This window comes from Mustelus asterias, chromosome 17 (genome assembly GCF_964213995.1).
Source record: "Mustelus asterias chromosome 17, sMusAst1.hap1.1, whole genome shotgun sequence".
Lineage (NCBI taxonomy): Eukaryota > Metazoa > Chordata > Chondrichthyes > Carcharhiniformes > Triakidae > Mustelus > Mustelus asterias.
The window spans coordinates 90036581-90055207 of record NC_135817.1 but is presented as its reverse complement, the minus strand read 5'-3'; the positions used below and the strand labels follow the sequence as shown (position 1 = coordinate 90055207).

General features: G+C 49.6%; 1 protein-coding gene across 1 annotated transcript in view; it reads right to left on the bottom strand.

Annotated features, from left to right (window-relative positions):
• LOC144506235 (cell adhesion molecule 2-like) overlaps positions 1 to 18627 on the bottom strand; it is a 394417-nt gene that overhangs the window by 35896 nt on the left and 339894 nt on the right. Inside the window, exon 7 of the mRNA XM_078232093.1 lies at positions 13062 to 13152. Within this exon, the coding sequence (XP_078088219.1) occupies positions 13062 to 13152 (91 nt within the window). The remainder of the gene's footprint in view (positions 1 to 13061; positions 13153 to 18627) is intronic.

Below are 18627 nucleotides of genomic sequence, written 5' to 3'. Positions count from 1 at the left end.
AGATCTCGGCACGGACAGATCTCGGCACTGACAGATCTCGGCGCTGACAGATCTCGGCGCTGACAGATCTCCGCACTGACAGATCTCGGCGCTGACAGATCTCGGCACTGACAGATCTCGGCACTGACAGATCGGCACTGACAGATCTCGGCACTGACAGATCTCGGCACTGACAGATCTCGGCACCGACAGATCTCGGCACTGACAGATCTCCGCACTAACAGATCTCGGCGCTGACAGATCTCGGCGCTGACAGATCACGGCACTGACAGATCTCGGCGCTGACAGATCACGGCACTGACAGATCTCGGCACTGACAGATCTCGGCACTGACAGATCTCGGCGCTGACAGATCTCGGCGCTGACAGATCTTGGCGCTGACAGATCACGGCACTGACAGATCTCAGCGCTGACAGATCTCGGCACCGACAGATTGGCGCTGACAGATCTCGGCACTGACAGATCTCGGCACTGACAGATCTCGGCACTGACAGATCGGCGCTGACAGATCACGGCACTGACAGATCTCGGCGCTGACAGATCACGGCACTGACAGATCTCGGCACTGACAGATCTCGGCACTGACAGATCTCGGCGCTGACAGATCTCGGCGCTGACAGATCTTGGCGCTGACAGATCACGGCACTGACAGATCTCAGCGCTGACAGATCTCGGCACCGACAGATCTCGGCACTGACAGATCTCGGCACTGACAGATCTCGGCACTGACAGATCTCGGCACTGACAGATCGGCGCTGACAGATCTCGGCGCTGACAGATCACGGCACTGACAGATCTCGGCACTGACAGATTGGCGCTGACAGATCTCGGCGCTGACAGATCTCGGCACTGACAGATCGGCACTGACAGATCTCGGCACCGACAGACCGGCGCTGACAGATCTCGGCACTGACAGATTGGCGCTGACAGATCTCGGCGCTGACAGATCTCGGCACTGACAGATTGGCGCTGACAGATCTCGGCGCTGACATATCTCGGCACTGACAGATTGGCGCTGACAGATCTCGGCACTGACAGATTGGCGCTGACAGATCTCGGCACCGACAGATCGGCGCTGACAGATCTCGGCACTGACAGATCTCGGCACTGACAGATCGGCGCTGACAGATCTCGGCGCTGACAGATCTCGGCACTGACAGATCTCGGCACCGACAGATCTCGGCGCTGACATATCTCGGCACTGACAGATTGGCGCTGACAGATCTCGGCACTGACAGATTGGCGCTGACAGATCTCGGCACCGACAGATCGGCGCTGACAGATCTCGGCACTGACAGATCTCGGCACTGACAGATCGGCGCTGACAGATCTCGGCGCTGACAGATCTCGGCACTGACAGATCTCGGCACCGACAGATCTCGGCACTGACAGATCTCGGCACTGACAGATCGGCGCTGACAGATCTCGGCGCTGACAGATCTCGGCACCGACAGATCTCGGCACTGACAGATCTCGGCACTGACAGATCGGCGCTGACAGATCTCGTCGCTGACAGATCGGCACCGACAGATCTCGGCACTGACAGATCTCGGCACTGACAGATCTCGGCACTGACAGATCTCGGCACTGACAGATCTCGGCACTGACAGATCGGCGCTGACAGATCTCGGCACTGACAGATCTCGGCACTGACAGATCTCCGCGCTGACAGATCTCGGCACTGACAGATCTCGGCACTGACGGATCGGCGCTGAAGAATCTCAGCACTGACAGATCTCGGCACTGACAGATCTCGGCACCGACAGATCGGCGCTGACAGATCTCGGCACTGACAGATCTCGGCACTGACAGATCGGCGCTGACAGATCTCGGCGCTGACAGATCTCGGCACTGACAGATCTCGGCACCGACAGATCTCGGCACTGACAGATCTCGGCACTGACAGATCGGCGCTGACAGATCTCGGCGCTGACAGATCTCGGCACCGACAGATCTCGGCACTGACAGATCTCGGCACTGACAGATCGGCGCTGACAGATCTCGTCGCTGACAGATCGGCACCGACAGATCTCGGCACTGACAGATCTCGGCACTGACAGATCTCGGCACTGACAGATCTCGGCACTGACAGATCGGCGCTGACAGATCTCGGCACTGACAGATCTCGGCACTGACAGATCTCCGCGCTGACAGATCTCGGCACTGACAGATCTCGGCACTGACGGATCGGCGCTGAAGAATCTCAGCACTGACAGATCTCGGCACTGACAGATCTCGGCACTGACAGATCGGCGCTGACAGATCTCGGCACTGACAGATCTCGGCACTGACAGATTTCGGCGCTGACAGATCTCGGCACTGACAGATCTCGGCGCTGACAGATCTCGGTGCTGACAGATCCCGGCACTGACAGATCGGCACCGACAGATCGGTGCGTGTGCAGCAGCCTGCTCAGCGCTATGCTGCCGGCCTCTCCAGTGGTGATCATCCCAGGTATCTGCTGCCCTTGTCCTGCTAGATGATAGAGGAATCAGGTTTGGAAGGTGCTACCTAAGGAATCTTGGTGAGTTGCTGCAGTGCACCTTGTAGATGGTACACACTGCTGTCACTGCATTGGTGGTGGAGGGAGTGAATGTTTGTGGATGGGGTAGCAATCAAGCTGCTTTGTCCTGGATGGTGTCGAGCTTCTTGAGTGTTGTTGGAGCCGCACCCATCCAGGTAAGTGGGGAGTATTCCATCACACTCCTGACATTATCATAGAACGATAGAAAGTTTACACAGAGAAAAAGGCCACTCGGCCCATCGTGTCTGCAGTGGTCAAAAAATGAGCTCCTCTGGTATTAGTGCTGCTCATGCCAACAGGCCTGGCTATTGAACATAAGAATATAAGAACTAGGAGCAGGAGTCGGCCATCTGGCCCCTCGAGCCTGCTCTGCCATTCAATAAGATCATGGCTGATCTTTTTGTGGACTCAGCTCCACTCACCCGCCCACTCACCATAACCCTTAATTCCTTTACTGTTCAAAAATGTATCTATCCTTGCCTTAAAAGCATTCAATGAGGGAGCCTCAACTGCTTCACTGGGCAGGGAATTCCACAGATTCACAACCCTTTGTGTGAAGAAGTTCCTCCTCAACTCAGTCTTAAATCTGCTCCCCCTTATTTTGAGGCCTTGCCTCCTATTTCTAGTTTCACCCACCAGTGGAAACAACTTCCCTGCTTCTATCTTATCTATTCCCTTCATAATCTTATATGTTTCTATAAGATCTCCCCTCATTCTTCTGAATTCCACTGAGTGTAGCCCCAGTCTACTCAGTCTCTCCTCATAAGCCAACCCTCTCAACTCCAGAATCAACCTAGTGAATCTCCTCTGCACCCCCTCCAGTGCCAGTATATCCTTTCTCAAGTAAGGAGACTAAAACTGTACACAGTACTCCAGGTGTGGCCTCACCAGCACCTTATACAGCTGCAACATAACCTCGCTGTTTTCAAACTCAATCCCTCTCGCAATGAAGGACAAAATTCCATTTGCCTTCTTAATTACCTGCTGCACCTGCAAACCAACTCCTTGTGATTCATGCACAAGGACACCCAGGTCCCTCTGCACAGCAACATGCTGTAATTTTTTACCATTTAAATAATAATCAATATTGCTGTTATTCCATTTGGTAAATGGATGTCCTCACATTTACCAACATTGTACTCCATCTGCCAGACCCTCGCCCACTCACTTAGATTATCTATATCCCTTTGCAGACTTTCAGCTTCCTCTGCACACTTTGCTCTGCCACACATCTTAGTGTAATCTGTGAATTTTGACACACTACACTTGGTCCCCAACTCCAAATCATCTATGTAAATCGTAAATAATTGCGGTCCCAACACTGATCCCTGAGGCACACCACTAGTCACTGATCGCCAACCCGAAAAACACCCATTTACCTCCACTCTCTGCTTTCTGTTAGTTAACCAATCCTCTATCCATTGGAGACATCACATCTCACCAACTGGAGGGAAGGGGAGGAGGAGACATTTCAGCCCCTCCAGCCTGTTCTATCACTTCGTTAGATCATGGCTGTTCTGCATCTTCAGTCCATTTCCCTGTCTTGTCTCCTGAACACTTCCTCCCCATAATAAACAAAATCTAGGTTTAGAAATCTTCAACTGACAGTTCCAGATTTCCGCAGCCTTTTTTGTCGATAAGCAGGAGAGGACACAAATGTGAAGATAAATGCTGTTTGGAGACATGGGAATAGAAAAATAGAAACTAGGAGCAGGAGGAGGCCATTCACCCTTCCAGCCTGCTCCACCAATCATTTTGATCATGGCTGATCATCAAATTCAATTTCCTGATCCCCCCCCCTTCCCCCCATATCCCTTGATCCCTTTAGCCCCAAGAGCGAAATCTAATTTCTTCTTGAAATCAGACAACGTTTTGTCCTCAACTCCTTTCTGTGGGAGTGAATTCCACACATTCACCACCCTCTGGGTGAAGAAATTTCTCCTCATCTCAGTTCTAAAAGGTTTACCCCTTATCCTCAAACCATGACCCCTAGTTCTGGACTCCCCCACCATTGGGAACATTCTTTCTGAATCTACCCTGTCTAATCCTGTTAGAATTTTATCAGTTTCTATGAGATCCCCTCTCACTCTTCTAAACTCCAGTGAATATAATCCTAACCGACTTAGTCTCTCCTAATATGACAGACCTGCCATCCCAGGAATCAGCCTGGTAAACCTTCACTGTACTCCCTCTATAGCAAGGACATCCTTCCTCAGATAAGGACACCAAAACTGCACACAATATTCCAGGTGTGGCCTCACCAATGTCCTATACAATTGCAGCAAAACATCCCTATCCCTATACTCAAATCCTCTCGCTATGAAGGCCAACACACCATTTGCCTTCTTTACTGCCTGCTGTACCTGCGCGCTTACTTTCAGCGACTGATGCACGAGGACTCCAAGGTCTCGTAGAGTATCCATTAATGAAAGGGAATAAAAGGGGTTAATATGTAACCTAAAAGCATGATGGAATCTCATGCATTTGCATTCTATACTCGATTGCAAGAGCTGTTCTCCTGAGATAAGCAGCTGAAGGCTGCTCTCAGAGCAGACGGGGGAGAGTGGAACTGCTTGTGAAATAAAGTGGGTCCACTGACCTTCAGCAAGAGGGGAGAGGCAGGGGAGAGTGAGAGGAAATAGGATATAAATATATATTGCAGTCTGGTGAGGAAGCAGCACACCTAACAAAGATAATAAAGCTCCAGCAACCCGCAGCTTTGTAACTAGTCCTTCAACAAGAATGCTTCAACTTAAAAACAGCCAACCCAAAAGGAAAAATTGCCACAAGGCTGCCTCAAGGGACAATTTTCAGAAATTGGTCAAACTTTGCCTCCCCGCAGACCACTGGATGGTGAACTTAGACCTAAAATAAACCCTTGTAAACCTAACATCAGCTCGATTCACAATGAAATGTGCTTTCCAAAATTTATCAGATTTATTTCAAACTTTGGATTGCTGTGAACTGTTAGAACTGTCAATAATATTAACAAGCTATGGAATGGCTGTGTCTGAATGTGGCCCCATATTCCTTGGTAGTGCTAATTCCAAAGTATTGTCCCACTGGAGCAAGGCCTGATGATATTGAAAATCCAGAATTCTCCCCATTGTAACAGCTGGAACTGTTACTGGGCTACGCCTGACCCCAGGACGTGAGATTTTGCAATATGTAAGAAGGTACAAAGGGCAGGATAGATTTTCAGCAATTATTCTCATGGTCATGTACTTTACACTATCAGCCTCTGGGGCTGGGGTTGTGACTTGCAAAGTTAATCCACACACATGGGAACATAGTCCTCAGAATGATCAGAGTGGGCACAATTTGGAAGTTAAGGACAGTGTTTTACTGATTTAATCTGAAAGGAGCAGGGTAGTGATGTTTTCAAATTATTGGTGGTACAATAAACTGTTCAAACAGTAGTGAGGTGTCCTGAGTCATCAGCCGAGGCCAGGACCATTTTCTCTGTCCAGACAAGTTCAGGGTGAACTTTATGTTTGAGAGCAGAAGAGCAGAGTTGAGAGTTCACTGACCTGGAGATGAGAATGGGACGATGGATTTCACCCTGCGATGCTGAACCAATCACACATCCGTATCATCACTCAGGCTGCCTATTTCCAGCTCCATCTCATTCTCCAATTCTGCCTCTGTCTCAGTTTGTCAGTTGCTGAAACCCTCACTTGTGCCTTTCTTAACTCAAAAGTCAAGTATTTCAACACAACCATGGCTGTTCTCCTAAATTCTAACCTCCATAACCTTCAGGACACGGCCTCTGCTCCCTCGAGCCTGGGTTGCCCAATACCCAAAGAATACCCAATCAGCTCTGGTCTCCTGTAAATTCTTCACCATTAACAACACAGCTCTGGGTTACTGACTGAGATAATGGGACAAAAGCAGACTCACTCCCAGCTTAAACCTTCATTGGGAATTTGGATCTGCTTTTCTCTTCATGTTGTGGAGTATTTGTTTCTTACCCACTTTGTGTCTGGGGGAGAAGGAGTCTGCTTCCCCCGGTTGTTACGCTGTCCTCATGAGAGTGATTCCAGGCAGTTCCTCCCTCATGTTGCACCTATCCCCTTTCGGGGAAGTGCCTGTATTTTCTGAATGGACTGCCAGTATTGACCTTGCTGTCACCCCCTACACTCAGTCACGAGAGGGAGCAGATACCAGCTGGATTTCAGGCTCCCTTGCTCTTGTCACTTGTCCATCTCACTCAGAGATATCCGTGGGATAATCCAAACATCCATTACTGTTGTTCAGGAGGCACAGAATCTTACTGATAAAATCATAGAACGATAGAGCACAGAAGGAATCCATTCGGCCCATCGTGCCTGTGTCAGCTCTTTGAAAAAGCTATCCAATCAGTCACACATCCCCTTGCCCTGACCCCACAGTCCTGAAAACATTTGCCCTTTTGTTCTTATAGAATTGAATTGCATCCTGTCAGGCAGGCCCCTGACAGGTCACAGCAACTCACGACATAAAAACTCACCTCACCCTCTGGATATTCCCATTACCCGGAATTGTGTCTCCTCTGGAAACTGGTATGGAAACAGCATCTACCTATCTACTCTCTCAAAACCCTTTCTAATTTTGAACACCTCGAATAAACACCTTGAAATGAATCAGTGGTGGAAGAGTTGAATAGAGATTGTGTTGCGGAGGGTGACAGCAGAGTACAGCGCAATGTTCCCAATGAATTCACCTCTGCCCTGGACTCAGCAAGTTAACACTGAAATATCTGATTAAACCACAAGTGAGATATCAAATATCAGATTCAAATAAAATTGCTTTTATCACTTGTATTTGATTTGAATCAAAGTTGCCATCAGCACAAGATGAATTGTGTGCTGAGCGGTGATTTGTCGAGGGGATTATACTTACCCAGCTCAAACAACTCCACAACTTCACCTGCTCATTTATTGGGACAATTTTGTTATCACAGATAATCATAGAAACCCTGCATTGCAGAAGGAGGCCATTCAGCCCATCAGGTCTGCACCGACCACAATCCCACCCAGGCCCTATCCCCATAACCCTACATATTTACCCTGCCAATCCCCCTGACACGAAGGGGTAATTTAGCATGGCCAGTCCCCCTAACCTCCACATCTTTGGACTGTGGGAGGAAACCGGAGCACCCGGAGGAAACCCACACAGACACAGGGAGAGCGTGCAAACTCCGCAAGACAGTGACCCGAGGCCGGAATTAAACCTGGGTCCATAGGAAAATAGATGACTGTTGGTGTGCCAAAATAATACAAAAATTACTGACATCAAATAAAGCACAGATAAAGCTGCAACTTCTTCTACAATGTCCCCATCAAACACTCCCAGGGCAGGTATGGCACGGGGTTAGATACAGAGTAAAGCTCCCTCCACACTGTCCCCATCAAACACTCCCAGGACAGGTACAGCACGAGGTTAGATACAGAGTAAAGCTCCCTCTACACTGTCCCCCATCAAACACTCCCAGGACAGGTACAGCACGGGGTTAGATACAGAGTAAAGCTCCCTCCACACTGTCCCCCATCAAACACTCCCAGGACAGGTACAGCACAGGGTTAGATACAGAGTAAAGCTCCCTCCACACTGTCCCCATCAAACACTCCCAGGACAGATACAGCACGGGGTTAGATACAGAGTAAAGCTCCCTCTACACTGTCCCCCGATCAAACACTCCCAGGACAGGTACAGCACAGGGTTAGATACAGAGTAAAGCTCCCTCTACACTGTTCCCATCAAACACTCCCAGGACAGGTACAGCACGGGGTTAGATACAGAGTAAAGCTCCCTCTACACTGTCCCCATCAAACACTCCCAGGACAGGTACAGCACGGGGTTAGATACAGAGTAAAGCTCCCTCTACACTGTCCCCATCAAACACTCCCAGGACAGGTACAGCACGGGGTTAGATACAGAGTAAAGCTCCCTCTACACTGTCCCCCATCAAACACTCCCAGGACAGGTACAGCACAGGGTTAGATACAGAGTAAAGCTCCCTCTACACTGTCCCCATCAAACACTCCCAGGGCAGGTATGGCACGGGGTTAGATACAGAGTAAAGCTCCCTCTACACTGCCCCCATCAAACACTCCCAGGACAGATACAGCATGGGGTTAGATACAGAGTAAAGCTCCCTCTACACTGTCCCCATCAAACACTCCCAGGACAGATACAGCACGGGGTTAGATACAGAGTAAAGCTCCCTCTACACTGTCCCCATCAAACACTCCCGGGACAGGTACAGCACGGGGTTAGATACAGAGTAAAGCTCCCTCAACACTGTTCCCATCAAACACTCCCAGGACAGGTACAGCACGGGGTTAGATACAGAGTAAAGCTCCCTCTACACTGTCCCCATCAAACACTCCCAGGACAGGTACAGCACGGGGTTAGATACAGAGTAAAGCTCCCTCTACACTGTCCCCATCAAACACTCCCAGGACAGGTACAGCACGGGGTTAGATACAGAGTAAAGCTCCCTCTACACTGTCCCCCATCAAACACTCCCAGGACAGGTACAGCACGGGGTTTGATACAGAGTAAAGCTCCCTCTACACTGTCCCCATCAAACACTCCCAGGGCAGGTATGGCACGGGGTTAGATACAGAGTAAAGCTCCCTCTCCACTGTCCCCATCAAACACTCCCAGGACAGATACAGCACGGGGTTAGATACAGAGTAAAGCTCCCTCTACACTGTCCCCATCAAACACTCCCAGGACAGATACAGCATGGGGTTAGATACAGAGTAAAGCTCCCTCTACACTGTCCCCATCAAACACTCCCAGGACAGATACAGCACGGGGTTAGATACAGAGTAAAGCTCCCTCTACACTGTCCCCATCAAACACTCCCAGGACAGATACAGCATGGGGTTAGATACAGAGTAAAGCTCCCTCTACACTGTCCCCATCAAACACTCCCAGGACAGATACAGCACGGGGTTAGATACAGAGTAAAGCTCCCTCTACACTGTCCCCATCAAACACTCCCGGGACAGGTACAGCACGGGGTTAGATACAGAGTAAAGCTCCCTCAACACTGTCCCCATCAAACACTCCCAGGGCAGGTACAGCACGGGGTTAGATACAGAGTAAAGCTCACTCTGAATTGTCTGATCAATTTGTTTCAGCCTCTGGTGAGTACAAAGTGTTGTTCTATTTGACTTGTTTCTATTTCTCATCCCAGCCAATCTGTGGCATTTCTGAACCAAATTGCCAATTTAATGTAAAATTAGATGAAACTAAAGGACATTTCATCGCCACTCGGAACAGACTTGACATTTGAAACTCATTTGAAATTCTCAGTGGTTTGCTTCCTGTGTGACTGTACGGAACACAGCCGCTGTACCCAGTGGGATCAGACTATATACTGCACCATCACCCCACATACACACAGCACACATTCAAACATCAAATTCTCCCTTTAAATTGCAAAGCCTGCTGAAGTGAGCTTTGTGCGTTAATTCCTCTCCTTCCATATTCATGAGGCTGAGATAATCCAGGTAATGGCTCCTTTACAACCAGGGCAGCATCTTTAGACAATTCCCTCTCAGCAACGGCCCTGCACCACTTTCCATTCACCTGGCATTTTACTGCAGAATAGCCTTTATAATCAGAGAAACTCATTCAAATCTTTCCAGACCTACCCACCATAATCCGTATCCCTCAGTCCCACCCACCCACCCTCTCCCCGTATCCCTCAATCCCACCCACCCACCCTCTCCCCGTATCCCTCAATCCCACCCACCCACCCTCTCCCCGTATCCCTCAATCCCACCCATCACCCGCTCCCCGTATCCCTCAATCCACCCACCTTCTCCCCGTATCCCTCAATCCCACCCACCCACCCGCTTCCCGTATCCCTCAAACCCACCTTCTCCCCGTATCCCTCAATCCCACCTTCTCCCCGTATCCCTCAATCTCACCCACCCACCTTCTCCCCGTATCCCTCATTCCCACCTTCTCCCCGTATCCCTCATTCCCACCTTCTCCCCGTATCCTTCAATCCCACCCACTCACCTTCTCCCCGTATCCCTCATTCCCACCTTCTCCCCGTATCCCTCAATCCCACCCACCCACCCGCTCCCCGTATCCCTCAATCCCACCCATCCACCCGCTCCCCGTATCCCTCAATCCCACCCACCCACCCGCTCCCCGTATCCCTCAATCCCACCCACCCACCCGCTCCCCGTGTCCCTCAATCCCACCTTCTCCCCGTATCCCTCAATCTCACCCACTCACCCTCTCCTCGTATCCCTCAATCCCACCTTCTCCCGTATCCCTCATTCCCAACCACCCACCTTCTCCCCACGTCCCTCAGTCCCACCCACCCACCCTCTCCCCGTATCCCTCAATCTCACCCACCCACCCTCTCCCCGTATCCCTCAATCCCATTTTCTCCCCGTATCCCTCAATCCCACCCACCCACCCGCTCCCCGTATCCCTCAATCCCACCCACCCACCCTCTCCCCGAATCCCTCAATCCCACCCACCCACCGTCTCCCCGTATCCCTCAATCCCACCCTCCCACCCTCTCCCCGTATCCCTCAATCTCACCCACCCACCCTCTCCCCGTATCCCTCAATCCCATTTTCTCCCCGTATCCCTCAATCCCACCCACCCACCCGCTCCCCGTATCCCTCAATCCCACCCACCCACCCTCTCCCCGAATCCCTCAATCCCACCCACCCACCGTCTCCCCGTATCCCTCAATCCCACCCACCCACCCTCTCCCCGTATCCCTCAATCCCACCCACCCACCCTCTCCCCGTATCCCTCAATCCCACCCACCCACCCTCTCCCCGTATCCCTCAATCCCACCCACCCACCCTCTCCCCGTGTCCCTCAATCCCACCCACCCACCCTCTCCCCGTGTCCCTCAATCCCACCCACCCACCCTCTCCCCGTATCCCTCAATCCCACCCACCCACCCTCTCCCCGTATCCCTCAATCCCACCCACCCTCTCCCCGTGTCCCTCAATCCCACCCTCCCACCCTCTCCCCGTGTCCCTCAATCCCACCCTCCCACCTTCTCCCGTATTGGACCACATCTTACTAGGATCCTGACCCCATTAATAGTCTCCAGTTGAATGTTCTTCCCTGGTGACTGAAGCTGAATCAATAACTCACCCCTTTAGTGTAAAGTGCCCCCCACCCCCTTCCCGCCGCGGATATTCGAAAGTTGAAGCTGTATCTCCTGAATCTGTAACCGGGGTGAAGCGTTTCAAACTCCCTTCATAATCTCACACATGTGAATCAGGCCAATCAGATTACAAAGAAAACCTCTCAAGATCACCTTGGCTTCTCACGTTTACCTAAACCCCCCACTGTCGTCCCCCCACCCCCCTCCGTCCCCCGTCCCCCACCCCCCTCCGTCTCCCGTCCCCCCCCCCCTCCGTGCCCCGTTCCCCCCCTCCGTCCCCCCCGCCCCCCCCTCCGCCCCCTCCTCCGTAATCTGGAGCTGGAGATGCGACGGGAGAAGGTGGAAGGGAGACTGTCCGGGGTGTGTGGGGTGTGTGTGTGTTAATTATACTGGCTGCTTTGCCGAGGCAGCGGGAAGTGGAGACAGAGTCAATGGATGGGAGGCTGGTTTGAGTGATGGACTGGGCTACTTGGAAATTGGGAATGCACAAGAGAGTAGAATTCGAGGAGAGCAGCGATCTCAGAGGCCGGAGGGAATCACAGAGACGCGGAGGAAGGGGGTCATGGAGAGATTGGAAAGCAAACTGTCTCCAGCTGCAGCAGACACAGCTTTAAATTCATTGACTGAAGTTCCAGTGCGATATCAGGTTCAATTTTTATACAAGGGGTTATGATGTGGAAGAGTTGCTGGTAACAGATTAATAGGAACTTTCAAACATGAATTGAATAGATACTGGGAGGAGTGAAATTTTTCAGGTTATGTGGGCGGAACGATGGCACAGTGGTTAGCACTGCTGTCTCACAGCGCCAGGGACGTGGGTTCAATTCTGGCCTTGGGTCACTGTCTGTGTGAAGTTTGCACATTCTCCCCGTGTCTGTGTGGGTTTCCTCCAGGTGCTCTGGTTTCCTCCCACAGTCCAAAGGTGTGCAGGTTAGGTGGATTGGCCATGGTAATTCATGGGGTTATGGGGCTAGGGCAGAGAGGAGGGCTGGGTGAGATGCTCTTTCAGAGACTCAGTGCAGACTCAATGGGCTGAATGGCCTCTTTCTGCACTGTCGAGATTCTATGATTCTCCTGTGGTTCTATGGGGAATAAGCAGGGAGGTGGCACTGATCAGAAAGCTCCTTGAAAGTGTCAGCACAGAACAAGGGGTCATCTCTTTCAGTGTTGCTTTGCTGTCTGATTTTGACAATGAGAGTAGGAGCTGATGTTGCTCAGATCCCAGCGATCTGCTCATTCAGCTGATCCGTTACTATTCTGTACCCACTCAGCCACCTGTAAATTACATCCATATTTCTACATTTTCAGCTGAGGCTGGAGATTCCGAGAGAAATCCCAGAAGCAGGAATGCTGCTACACGACAGTTGTTAACACGGAAAGATCTTCACTCACGTTGGATTCCCAGTAGCACGACACTCCAACCTCAACTCATCCCCCTCTCGTGCAAAGTTCCTGGACAAATCAATCTTCACCGAAGGTACATCTGTAAAAAATGAAAATAAGGCCTTTAGAATCTCCACTGCATTTGATAAAATATCACAGATGGCGAGGCACAGGGGCACAGGTAGAGACGCAGCTTCAGCTTGTCCTGTCACTCAATCAGATCATAACAGAACAAAAGATTACTGCCAATCTGCGACCTAATTCTATTTACTCATCTTCACCCCACGTTAAACGTTTGCTACCATCAATCTCAGATTTAAAATTCACATCCAGCATCAATTAATTATCGTGAAAAGTATTTCCCCATTTCACGCCTAAAAGCTGCAGCTCGAATCTTTAACCCCCGTCCTGCTCTCCTGTGTGTTTACAGGGTGTGGGTGTCACCGACGGGACCAGCATTCGTTGCCTATTTTAAAATGTCGCTGTGAACCAAGTGGTCACATGACAACATGATGATGCGGCTCGGTGAGAGGTAAAGTGGCTGTAATGTGGGAGTTATTCCCGGGAGAGCGGGAATTATCCCCGGGAGTGTGGGGGTTATTCCCGGGAGCGTGGGGGTTATCCCCAGGAGTGTGGGAGTTATTCCCGGGAGTGCTGGAATTATCTCCGCGAGTGCGGGTGTTATCCCCGGGAGTGTGGGAGCTATCCGCAGGAGTGTGGGAGTTATCCCCGGGAGTGTGGGAGTTATCCCCGGGAGTGTGGGAGTTATCCCCGGGAGTGTGGGAGTTATCCCGGGAGTATGGGAGTTATCCCCGGGAGTGTGGGAGCTATCCGCAAGAGTGCGGGAGTTATCCCCAGGAGTGTGGGAGTTATTCCTGGGAGTGTGGGAGTTATCCCCGGGAGTGTGGGAGCTATCCGCAGGAGTGCGGGAGTTATCCCCGAGAGTGTGGGAGTTATTCCCGGGAGAGCGGGAGTTATCCCCGGGAGTGTGGGAGTTATTCCCGGGAGAGCGGGAGTTATCCCCGGGAGAGCGGGAGTTATCCCCAGGAGTGTGGGAGTTATCCCCAGGAGTGTGGGAGCTATCCCCGGGAGTGCGGGCGGAACACAAGTGTGGAAGTATTTGCAGTGCTGGTGAATATCCTGGTTATGCGCCATTGCTGGCAGTGATTCCGTGAGTGTCCAAGGCCCTTTTTTTAGCGCAATCAGTCCCACGCCTGAAATTGGCACAGAGCTGAGTTTCCATATGATTAGTCTGGCACCCGGCACTACCCAAGGGGCACCTTGGCACTGCCCACTGGGCATCGGGCAGTGCCAAGGGGGTGGGGCCAGAGGAGGCAGAGCCTATTGGGGGCAATTGGTGGCGGTGGGGGGGTCCCGCTGCCACTCTGGGATCAGTGGGAGAGAAGGGAAAGGGGGTGATCAGGGCTGGCCATCTGGGTTGGGCAAGGGGGGCCATGGCTGCCGGGAGGGGGGAGGGGGCGGAGGGGGTTGGACATCCACCATTCAATATTTTGTTTGGAAACAGAAATCCCAGCCACAATTGGACGCATATGGGGATGATCTTACCAAAAACATTCCTGTTGCTAAACAAGCGTGAAAATGGGAGAGAATCACGTCATTTTTTTTGGCTGAGCTCCCAGTTGCAATCGCCCAGCACTTAGTTAAAAACAAATGCCAGGATGTGATTCTCACCAGTAGGGGAAGAGCCAGACCTGTTTTCATTGGAATTCTGGCTGCTGAGCTCCAGTGGTGCCATTGTGCACGCGCCCCAGTGCACAGTATACACACAGTGTACACACAGTGTACACACAGTATACACACAGTGTACACACAGTGTACACACAGTGTACACACAGTGTACACACAGTGTACACACAGTGTACACACAGTATACACACAGTGTACACACAGTATACACACAGTGTACACACAGTGTACACACAGTGTACACACAGTGTACACACAGTGTACACACAGTGTACACACAGTATACACACAGTGTACACACAGTGTACACACAGTATACACACAGTGTACACACAGTGTACACACAGTGTACACACAGTGTACACACAGTGTACACACAGTGTACACACAGTGTACACACAGTGTACACACAGTATACACACAGTGTACACACAGTGTACACACAGTGTACACACAGTGTACACACAGTGTACACACAGTGTACACACAGTGTACACACAGTGTACACACAGTGTACACACAGTGTACACACAGTGTACACACAGTGTACACACAGTGTACACACAGTATACACACAGTGTACACACAGTATACACACAGTGTACACACAGTGTACACACAGTGTACACACAGTATACACATAGTGTACACACAGTGTACACACAGTGTACACACAATATACACACAGTATACACACAGTGTACACACAGTATACACACAGTATACACACAGTGTACACACAGTATACACACAGTGTACACACAGTATACACACAGTGTACACACAGTATACACACAGTGTACACACAGTATACACACAGTGTACACACAGTATACACACAGTGTACACACAGTGTACACACAGTGTACACACAGTATACACACAGTGTACACACAGTATACACACAGTGTACACACAGTGTACACACAGTGTACACACAGTGTACACACAGTATACACACAGTATACACACAGTGTACACACAGTGTACACACAGTATACACACAGTGTACACACAGTGTACACACAGTATACACACAGTGTACACACAGTATACACACAGTGTATACATAGTGTACACACAGTATACACACAGTGTACACACAGTATACACACAGTGTACACATAGTGTACACACAGTATACACACAGTATACACACAGTGTACACATAGTGTACACACAGTATACACACAGTATACACACAGTGTACACATAGTGTACACACAGTATACACACAGTGTACACACAGTATACACACAGTGTACACACAGTATACACACAGTGTACACACAGTATACACACAGTGTACACACAGTATACACACAGTGTACACACAGTATACACACAGTATACACACAGTATACACACAGTGTACACACAGTATACACACAGTGTACACACAGTATACACACAGTGTACACACAGTATACACACAGTGTACACACAGTATACACACAGTGTACACACAGTATACACACAGTGTACACACAGTATACACACAGTGTACACACAGTGTACACACAGTGTACACACAGTGTACACACAGTGTACACACAGTATACACACAGTGTACACACAGTATACACACAGTGTACACACAGTGTACACACAGTATACACACAGTATACACACAGTGTACACACAGTGTACACACAGTATACACACAGTGTACACACAGTGTACACACAGTATACACACAGTGTACACACAGTATACACACAGTGTATACATAGTGTACACACAGTATACACACAGTGTACACACAGTATACACACAGTGTACACATAGTGTACACACAGTATACACACAGTATACACACAGTGTACACATAGTGTACACACAGTATACACACAGTATACACACAGTGTACACATAGTGTACACACAGTATACACACAGTGTACACACAGTATACACACAGTGTACACACAGTATACACACAGTGTACACACAGTATACACACAGTGTACACACAGTATACACACAGTGTACACACAGTATACACACAGTATACACACAGTATACACACAGTGTACACACAGTATACACACAGTGTACACACAGTATACACACAGTGTACACACAGTATACACACAGTGTACACACAGTATACACACAGTGTACACACAGTATACACACAGTGTACACACAGTATACACACAGTGTACACAGTATATTGGGAGATCTGTCACTCCCCCCGGACATCACCCCGATCCCCCCACTACACCCCATTGCTGCCCCAGCTGATCCCCATGCCCCCAAAGCAGAGCACCCCCCTTCCCTCCCTCCCTCTCCATTCCTCCCAGGCCATCGCATCTGGTCCCTGTTGGTGGGGGACCATCAACGAGCAGGTAAGAGGCAGTGAGCATTTAAATTGCAGTGAAAACAGCTTCGATTCCGCTGGCAAACCAGTGCTGGGAACATGGCGTGGGGCAAAGGAGTGGGTGCGAAGCCGGCTTCTCGCCTCTTGCCCGGTCTTACCGACTCTCCAGAACGATAGACCAGCAAGACGAGGTGGTCAGATCACCCCCCGAGATTTTACTGCTTTCCATCCAAGGAAATATGTCCCAATGAGCATAACTGAGGAATTCAAAGTAATTCTGGAGAAATACCAGGAGAAATATTCAGCAGAAATCCTGAATGAAAAACTGGAAGAATGAAAATGGAAGTTGTGAAAAGTGTTTAAAACCGACATAAAGGTTAAAGAGGAGGCAAAGAAAATTGACGAGGAAATAAGAGAAACTATATGGTGGGACTGGAGAAACAGTGTACAGATACACCCCTGGATCAGTTCATTGTCCTAGCTCGTAATTATAATAATGATGGTAATAATTGCATTTCAATTAATTGTAACTGCGATGTTGAACAGATGGGCTAGACAAATACATGTTAAAGATAAAGAAGTTAGATACATTATTATCAAATATATAACGATTGGATAATGCAGCTATTAGAGTCATTGATGTGTGAATTTAATTTGTAATCAGTCTGGCAGCTGGAAGTGGATTTTCTATTGCTTTCCATTGGGAAGTGTGTTATGGTGAGTTAATAGTGAGTGTGGAGTGGGTGATGAAAGGGTCTGACGTATTTGGTTTTATACAATCTCATGTTTTAATCAAACACAGGATGAAAGGAGGGAATGTGGCTCTGGCTCAAATGTTGAATAAAATCTTGGCTGAGTGAGAGAGAGCGACACGAAAGGCTGATGGGAAGTGTAGCTAAGTTACAGAAGAGTCATTGAGTCATAGAGGTTTACAGCATGGAAACAGGCCTTTCGGCCCAACTTGTTCATGCTGCCCTTTTTTTTAAACCCCTAAACTAGTCCCAATTGCCCACGATTGGCCCATATCCCTCTATCTCCATCGTACCCATGTAACTATCTAAATGCTTTTCAAAAGACAAAACTGTACCCGCCTCTACTACTACCTCTGACAGCTTGTTCCAGACACTCACCACCCTTTGTGTGAAAAAATTGCCCCTCTGGATACTTCTGTATCTCTCCCTTCTCACCTTAAACCTATGCCCTCTAGTTTTAGACTCCCCTACCTTTGGGAAAAGATATTGACTATCTACCTTGTCTATGCCCCTCATTATTTTATAGACCTCTATAAGATCACCCTTCAGTTTCCTACGCTCCAGGGAAAAAAGGTCCCACTCCTTATAACTCAAACCATCAAGTCCCGGTAGCATCCTAGTCAATCTTTTCTGCACTCTTTCAAGTTTAATGATATCCTTTCTATAATAGGGTGACCAGAATTGCACACAGTATTCCAAGTGTGGCCTTACCAATGTCTTGGACAACTTCAACAAGAGGTCCCAACTCCTGTATTCAATGTTCTGACCGATGAAACCAAGCATGCCGAATGCCT